Source organism: Pteropus vampyrus, unplaced genomic scaffold (genome assembly GCF_000151845.1).
Source record: "Pteropus vampyrus isolate Shadow unplaced genomic scaffold, Pvam_2.0 Scaffold455, whole genome shotgun sequence".
In the NCBI taxonomy this organism is placed as follows: Eukaryota; Metazoa; Chordata; class Mammalia; order Chiroptera; family Pteropodidae; genus Pteropus; species Pteropus vampyrus.
Window position 1 is genome coordinate 441,998 of NW_011889236.1, and position 9,107 is coordinate 451,104.

The window sequence follows — 9,107 nt, forward strand, 5'->3', positions numbered from 1 at the left end:
TATATCAGTAGTTTGTTCCCTTTTCCTTGCTGTGTAGTATTCTGTTATATAGATGTGCATCAGTTGGTTGATCCATAAGCACCGAACTGGGCTTGGCTTATCCTCTCATTTCCTTCTCTTCAACAGCTTCTGAATTAACTTCTTTCTCTCCTTACACCTCTATTTCTCAGTCCTTGGACAAAAGGTAGAACGTGAGCTCCTGGCAGTCAGGACTGTCTGTTTCGTTCACTGTTGTATCCTCAGTGCCTAGGACAGAGTGTGACATATATAGGTACTCAATGTTTGTACAATGAGTGAGTGAATGAGTGTTCAGAGCACATGGTTTTAATTGTTTTCCAATGTGGCCCTGTGTGGTACTTTCCCAAGCAAATCAGAACAACGGGATTCCCAGGACAGTCTCTTTGCTCAAAGACGTATGTGAATTTCTGGCCCCACAGATAATACTCAGGCTCTCTCTATAAGAACTTTCCCCAACCTCTAGACTAGATCAGGTCCCTTTACAGGCCTTATAACTGTCTCCATCACCCCCATCATTACCTTCATTGCACTTTATTGTCATTGCTGCTTTAATTGGCTGCCTTATCCTCTGAGTCCATGGGTACAGACAGCCTATATTTTTTCCCACCACTAAATTTCACCGGCACTCTTTCTGGCACATGAGAAAATAAGGTACATACTAGATGGGCTTTCCTTCACAGGGAGTTTCTCACTGCCAGATTGTTCATCTCAAGACCCTGGCAATTAGGCAAAGCCCTTCATAAAGAGAAAAATAGATGTGAAAATATGGCCTCTGCTGAGAACTTAAGGTCTGTATCTCCCCCAAATTAATATGTTGAAGCTCTAACTCTGTAATGTGATGGTATTAGGAGGTGGTATTCGTTTTCGAGGTAGTCATGTGTGCAGAGCCCCCATTATGGGATTAATGCCCTTACGTGAAGGAGAGGAGATCAGAGATCTCTTTCTCTCCACCTGCAAGGAAATAGCAAGAGGGTAGCATTCTGCAAACCCAGAAGAGCATTCTCACTAGGAACTGGACTGGCTGGCAGTTTGATCTTGGACTCCCATTCTCTAGAGCTGTGAGAAATAAATGTCTGTTGTTTAAGCCCCCAAGTCAGTGGTATTTTGTGATAGCAGCCTAAGCTACTATGAAGATGGAAGATGTCTACTTAGGATGTCTACTTAGGATGTAACATTTCATAGGCAGAGACATGTCTTTATCCTTCAAATATTTTAGCCCAAATGTTAAACCTATGAATGTGTTGGGTGGATCACAGTCATGGGAACCTAGACATTTACTTGGCATTGTTCTGTAGAAAATGTTTATTTTCACCCAAATGTTTGGAAACCTGGGAGCCTGGAATACTGGATCTGTTTTCCCTACATTAAGTTCCAGTCCCTTCCACGATCATATACCCAACCTTCATCTCTTGCAACAAAAGGTGGCTTTGAGGTCCCAGAGAAGTGTAAGCCATTATGGGCATGTGGTCCATCTTCCTTTTCCCAACATAGACTCTTCAGGGCTTCGTGCATGGGCTTCACAAGAGTTTATGAATTCCTGAAACGGTGTGCAAAACTCTAGGGAACATGCTTATGTCCATTAGTCGGGGGAAGAGAGCATCTAATTCATTACTGAAATATCTCAAGTGCCAGAGGAGAAAGAGCGGGGCGTGAATGCTACCTGAACCCTGAGTTCTAATGCCCCTGCCCCCCCTCCTTCTAGCTTTACGGGTCGTGAGCCCTCTGTGCACCTCAGTTTCCCTTCTGATGACTCTAGTGGTCGGATTATATGCCCTCATCAATTTCTTGCACTGTCTGGCTGAAAAGTTCATCTCAGTTGGATAGGAGAGCTGACACAAATAAAACACAGCCTTTCTGTGCATTTTTAAAGAGTTGGTCCCTACCAAAAAAAAAAGGTTCTGGGTTTTATCTCAGCTTCTCTCTCTTTGAACCACTAGTATACGTGACTGCTAGAGAATGCCAGTTATAATTGATGGATTACTAAAAAAAAAGAAAAAGCTAAACAATAATCCGATGGATTCTTGGTGCCAGGTACGAGAAACACTATGATATATCCATGATACAGTCTTGAGGGGACAGAGGGAGAGATAACTGCATTGACTTTTCTGCACATGGATGTGCAAACTAGTAAGTCATTTGAAATGGAGACACTTCTATACTCGAGAGAATGTTTGTGACTATACTTGCACCGACCATCAGAAATACCTGAGAAGAGACTAAACATTTGGGAAGATTGATACTTTATTTTCTTTCTGGTGGTCAGCAATTTACTGCTAATGCTTGAAACAGGAGAGCAAAAACCATGGTGGAAAGTCGATGGAAGAGAGCTTAATGTGGCCACTTGCTCAAGCTCCAAAGAATTAAAGTCAGCTGCTCTTAATTCTGTCCAGGGTCAGTCTGTGCATAATTATATTAAGGAATTGGGCAGAGTCATCACAGAGCTACAAAATATTACCCTTGGGGCCTCATTGGAGACTGATGGGAACTCTGGAGAGTTGATAATGGTGATCGAAGGGTCTATATATTTAAAATGCACAAAGGATGAGCCCAGAAATTATCTGCCTGCCAACTTAACTTCTCTACCTGGAACAAATTATCCAAGAATCAATTTGCAAACACCTTTGAGATAACAAGGCCTTGAATAAAGGCTTTGTAAAGAAAAGCTTCTAGCTTGACTAATCGGCTTAATTTCCTTCTCTGACCAAATGGCAGGCTGTAATAGAGGCAATCTGATGCTGTCCCTTAAGATTTCCTTCGAGTCACACTGAGAAAATATTGTCCACCTCTGTTTCATAGCAATTATTCTGTTTCTGGAGAATTTTGTTGCTAGGTAATTCATTAGAAAGAAATGAGTTTTATCTATCCTGTAGCTCTCACCTGAGTACCAAACTGAAACTTATACCTGCCTTACCCACCTGAATAGCCCAGAGGTCCTCTAGAAGTTCTTAAACACATACACTGTACTCCACCACCAAATGTCTCCCCTACCCTTCACTTCCTAGTTCTGCTCCAAAAATCATTAACTTGTTCATACTCCTTGACAGATAATCCCATTCCTGGCAGTTGGTCCTAAGAAAAGATGAGACAAACAGGGCTGGAGTCATTTGCACAAAGATGTTCACTGAAGCATTATTTACTATAGGAAAACTTGGACCAACTCATGTGCCCAACAATTGGAAAATAGTCAGTGTGATTACCTGATGGATTGTTCTGTAGCTATTAAAGACAGTGATGGTCTATTGCCCATGTCCATGAGTCTCTGACTAGCGGTTACCAGAGGGTAGGTGGGGAAGGGGGAGCGGGGAGTTAGATGGGGTAAAAGGGGTAAAATATATGGTAATAGAAAGAAATCTAACTATGGGTGGTGAACACACAATGCAATGCATATATATATATGTCTTACTGTTGAATTGTACACCTAAAACTTACTGGATTTCATTAACCAATGCCACCATAATAAAAAAAAAAATTTTTTTTAAATAAAAAAATAAAAATAAAAATAAAGACGATGGTAAAATCCATGCACTATATAAACAAAACCCTTAGGATGTAATAAGTGAGGGAAAAACAAATCTATATTATGCCCAAGTATTACTGGAACCCCATGAAAAAGGTTTAAATATATAGACAGAAATTAGAATGGAACATAGAGAAATAAAAAGGACTGTTATATTGGGTGATAGGGAAGGTGACATATGTTCTCTTTTCATTTTCTCTATTTTCAGTCCACTGCTATTTTTTTTTTTTGCAACAAATACAAATCACAAATACACCCACTTTGATTTTTAGAAAATGGGCATCAAGAGGCAAACAGCCTTCCAAGGGGAAAGCTGGTCCGGGAAGGCATGCCGTTGTGGTTTACATCCTGCTTTACCTGCTCCGTGATCTTGGTTTGGTGACCTGGTCAATTGGGTTCTCAGTTTTTCTTTAAGCCATCAAAATAAAGGTGACAATGTCCCAAGAATTATACAAAGAAATCACGTAAGATTTCTTGGCAAATAAGTACAAAATAAATGCTTTTTACAGCTTTGCCAGTGAACTAAGACTTGCCAGAGAGAGAGGCCACCATAAATGCTTGTTGAAATCCTAGTCCATTTAGCCGAAGATATAGAACTTAATGGGAGAGGGGCTGGCAACACGTAACAAATAAAATATAACTCGGCGTGGCTTTCGCCTTGACCCTTGATTCCCACTGGGGACACTGTGGCCAGTGATGCTCTCCCTGCTGGAGGGAACTGCTAGGATGGAGGAAGAAGCTGACTTCTTGCTGTGCCATCATCCTTTTGCTACTTAGGAGAACTTCCACCAACAATCTATGTGCTCCCGTAAAAGAAATGTTTGTAAACCTTAGGCTCCCCTGGGTTTTGAAACGAGTCACTTCAGTGAAGGCAGGTTCTCATCTGAGGATAGAAAGTGGAATTTTAACCCAGACAGCTTTGCTGTGGTTCGGAAAAACGATTTATGCACAATCGCCTTCTTTCCTTTGTTTAGATGAAAGAGATGTGGTTCCTGAAGAGATACTGATTCGGGTACTTACATACAAAACCATGAAAATTACAGTAGGCCATGAATCGGGTTAAAAAGGGGATTTGGGCTATTTTTTATGGCTCTGTCTGGAATTCTGTCCCTTTGTCTCGCATGCTTAGATTCTGCTCTGTAAACCACTTGGGTCTACATTCTTTTCTGATTGTTTATCTTTCAGAGCCCCCCACACCCATCGCCCCCCCAGAGCTGCTGGCCGTTGGGGCCACGTACCTGTGGATCAAGCCAAATGCCAACTCCATCATTGGGGATGGTCCCATCATCCTGAAGGAGGTGGAGTATCGCACGACCACAGGCACCTGGGCCGAGACCCACATAGTCGACTCTCCCAACTATAAACTGTGGCATCTGGACCCCGATGTGGAATATGAGATACGGGTTCTACTCACGAGACCGGGAGAGGGAGGCACAGGACCACCAGGGCCTCCGCTCACCACTAGGACCAAGTGTGCAGGTAAGAACCTCCTTCCATTTCGAGATGCTGGGTGGTTGCTGTGAGTGATCCTCCCCTTGGCTTTCTGTGACAATCATTCCTAAACTCCTTTGATGTGAGTGTATGTCCTGTTGTGGAGAGAAATGGTCAGGGTTTTGATCTCGCCTTAGAGGACTTCCTGCCTCTGGTGGCATCTCTGCAGACCTTGTGGCTCTAACTGTGGTTCTAAGAACTGCTCGAAGTTCTGTGTTGGGCAGAGGTTCCCAGTTCTGACAGTGTTTCTGGTGGGATCCGGGTTTTCTCTCTCCAAGGGCTCCCATGCCATTTGTTTGTCTGAGGCTTCCCAATGTTGATAGTGTCTCTGACTGCTATTGGCTTTGTGTCTCTGGCCGTTGGGGCCACGTATGGCTCCTGACCCTGTTTTTCTGGGGTCTCCTGGCCCTGACTGTGTCTCCTAGAGGTCTCAACTGAACTTCCTCTCTGAGTGCTTCTGTCTCCTGTTGTATACCTAAGGTGTTTCTGATTCTAGCTATGTCCCTACGCTGGGCCTGTAACCCTAATGAGTTGTTTTGACATATTCCCTGAGGGTTCTTGGTTCTGATTCTCCCTTAGAGGGGCTCCTGGCTCTGAAAGTATCTCTCAGTGGATTCTGGAACTGCTGAGGTGCAAAGAGCCTCCCAGCTCTGTATCTCTTGGGAGCTCCTGGCTCCTACCTATGAGTCTGGGTTGGGCTTGTCCCTCCAAGTGTCCTCGGGATTCTGTATCCCTGCAAGCTCCTGGCTCAGTGTTCTCTGTGGGCTCCTAGCTTTGACTGTTTCTCCGAGGTTTCCACATACTGCTTATGAGTTTGCTGGCTGGGACTGTGTCTGGGAGGGCTGTTTGGATCCAACCATGTTCCTGAGGTCTCCAGGATTCTGTGGTGTTTCTAACAGGGATATTGGCTGAGTTTGTATCTCTAACTGTATCCCTGAGATGTTCCAGCTCTGAATGCAGCTCAAGAAATTTAAAGAACCTGGTGTTCATTTTCTTTTTGCAAATCACATTATTTATATTATCTTATTTTTCCGCTCTGAGTAACCGTTCGATGTAAGTATTTTTATCTCATATACCCATGAATGGAGACTTGATATCTTTAAACTTTTTGTCCAAAAGTCATAGAACTGGTCAGTGGCACAGTCCGAATTTGCACCTGACCCAAATGCCCTTGGTCATTGGTCACGCCGTGGTGAATAAATAGAGAGGTATGCACCGTCTGCATGCTGCCTTGAGCTGGAAGTGTTTCAGTGGGGTCTCAGGAGAGCAGCAGCATGGGACACTGGCTTCCAAGGGAAAAGGAGTCACTGACGGCTTCTGGGTGGGGAGAGGACCCATCAGCACAGCGACTACTATGGAACAAAAAACAAAGTAAAATACAGTCAGTTCAGTTATAATGTGACATATATGTCCCTAAACATCACTGCACTATGCAAAGTTATGCAAAAAAAACCAAAACAAAACAAAACAAAACACTGGGCTTATGGGGTATAATACTCATACTTCATCAGTGACACCTAAAAACACGAGAAGAACCTAGTAAAAATGGTGGCACGATTTTACACACGTTAATGGCCAGGATATGAATAAATACCGCAGTACATATAGTGTGTTACCATGAAAAGCCCTGCGATTTGCTTGTGGAGATGGGCGTCGGAAAGGTTGCTAAGCTACGGTGAAGTGGCAGAGGAGGGCCGTGTGAGGGTGGTGGAAAGTTATGACACAAGGTGTGGATGGACATAGCTCATAACATGCCTGGTGAATTGAGGGAGCAGGTAGATATTCGAGGAGGGTGTGCTCTGTATGTTCTTACGTGGCTCAATTCAGCTGGGTGCAGTTTTCTCCTTCATTCGTGTTTCTGTGTACAAAATCACACCCGGCAAATGTGAAATTTGTGTTATGCTCAAATCATTCCCTGATATGTCAGTCACGATGGAACACATTCATGTCGTCAAGACAAGCGTTATAGCGGGATTGACTGTAACCATTCTAAAGTATCTCCGTAGTGTATCTTGGTAGTATATAACCCAAGGTTAGTATTTCTGTTGCTTGGGAATATTCCTTTGAAAGTTATCGAACCACTATGATGAATGGAGTTGCCGTTCTCTTGATTATTTTCAAAAATGGGCCTTTAGTAAAATTCCTCGTTGAAACCTGACTGTGAAACTTACTACTTTAAAAGGACATAAGGATATGTTATTAAATCAGGTAATACCTTATCTCAGCTTTGCAATTCAATATCCATCCATAAAAATAATTGATTTGATCCTGATGATAAGACTTTTCTCTTTCCACAGGGTAAATCTGAGGGTTTCCAGGGTTTTTGATCTTTATAAATGATTTTCAAAGTACTGTAGCAGCCCCCATGGACTTATTGCTGATGATCATATAATACATTGTGAAATTCAATCGCAAGATGATCATCTCAATAAAAATTTACAATCTATTGAAAATTGTTGCCACGACCATGTAATGGATTTTACATATTGAAAACACAATTGTCTGAGTATCACTATAAAAATTATGCGTTGAAATGATGCTTGTGGCTTTATATTTTAAAAATGTTGGTGTTTAAATAAGTTATGACTAGAATCTTCAATAACTCACATTTTACAAAATGTGTCATCAAGAAGATAATCTTCTTTCTCACATCGCCACTGATGGTAGAGTTTTTTTCCCCTCATAATTAATTTCTCAGAGATTTTCAAGGTTGCTATTCATTTGTGGATGCTGTTTTGGGGGATTGGTAGTCTGAGTCCCCTCTCCTTTCCCTATTCTATTATTATTTGCGCTGAAAATGTACTCGTTATTTTATAAAACAGAAAATAAGAAAATTTGGAGTGTGGAAAGTATAATTCCTGCCCAGAGGTATTTACAGGCTGGGTTAAGATTCCAACAAAACAGCAAAAAGGATAAAACATAAAGTCGAGTATTGAAATAGCATACTTCATGGAGAAAAACAAGGTTTGGTATGGAAAGAATAACGTTCTTAGAATGATCTAAAATAGTGGTTCCCACAGTGGGATCTCTGACAACAGCAGTGTCAGCATCCCCTGAACACTTGTTAGAAATGCAGATTCTCAGGTGTCTCCCCGACTTAATGATTCAGAAATTCTGGGAGCAGGGCCCAGAAATCTTTGATATAAGGAGCCCTCTGAGTGATGCTGGTGCATAGCCACATTTAAGAACCACTGATATTACCGTGACACACCATCATGCCACTTTGGTGGCATGTCCATTATATTGCTTGATCCTTGAAGCGGCTCTGAGAGGTAAATGGGAAGAAACCTAAGGTTCAAAATCATCAGACCAATGCCATAAATCAATTAAGTGCTTAGAGCTTAGTCTCTTGGCCTAAGGAACTCCCCAGTACATGGTAATGTGACTTCCTCTGCACATGTCCGCTTGAGGGTGGGATTAGGTGATAGGGAGGCTGGTAACTATGGAGACCAGCTGAGAATGAATGGCTGCCATGCACTACGGTGATAGTCCTTTTCATTGAACATCAACTGAATCCCTTCCCTGTGCCAAACACTGTGCTAGGCACTGGTGGCAGAGGCTGGCCTAGTAAGGACATGCTAGAAGTAGGCAGAGGCTCATGGCAGGGTGCTACAAGCTCAGGTATAGCTCAGGAAGATGCCAGAGGGCTAATTCAGCAAGAGTGGGTGGAGCTGTGTTATGTTCTGCCAAGTCTGACAGGTCATTCACCACCATGGCTTTGGAAGCAGGGTAGAGATTGTCAATAAGAGTTTGGCTACATAAAGCATCCCAGCCCCAACAGTCTGAGGTTCAGAATAAGACTTAGCCAGTTTGGCCAGAATCTGGACAGACCGTCAGCTAGGAACCCTGGAATGTGGGGATGAGAGAAGAGAGCCAAAGATGACATTCCCAAGCTTTGTTCTGGTTGAGATGACTGAGGGATGAATGATGGAGCCATTTTCTGAGCTGGAAAATACAAATGATGGTTTAGGGGCAAGGAAGTGAGTTTAGTTTTGGATATGCTGTGTGTGAGGCGAAGACACATGGCAGGTGATGGCATATGTAAATCTGGAGCTCAAGAGAGACCAGTCAATTACCTCTT

The 9,107-nt window shown here is 42.7% G+C and overlaps 1 protein-coding gene across 1 annotated transcript in view; it reads left to right on the forward strand.

Moving 5' to 3' along the window:
- Positions 1-9,107, forward strand: part of LOC105306715 (receptor-type tyrosine-protein phosphatase T-like) — a gene marked incomplete at its 3' end in the record, with an annotated part of 597,375 nt that overhangs the window by 190,008 nt on the left and 398,260 nt on the right. Inside the window, exon 8 of the mRNA XM_011381898.1 lies at positions 4,721-5,014. Coding sequence (XP_011380200.1) covers positions 4,721-5,014 — 294 coding nt within the window. The remainder of the gene's footprint in view (positions 1-4,720; positions 5,015-9,107) is intronic.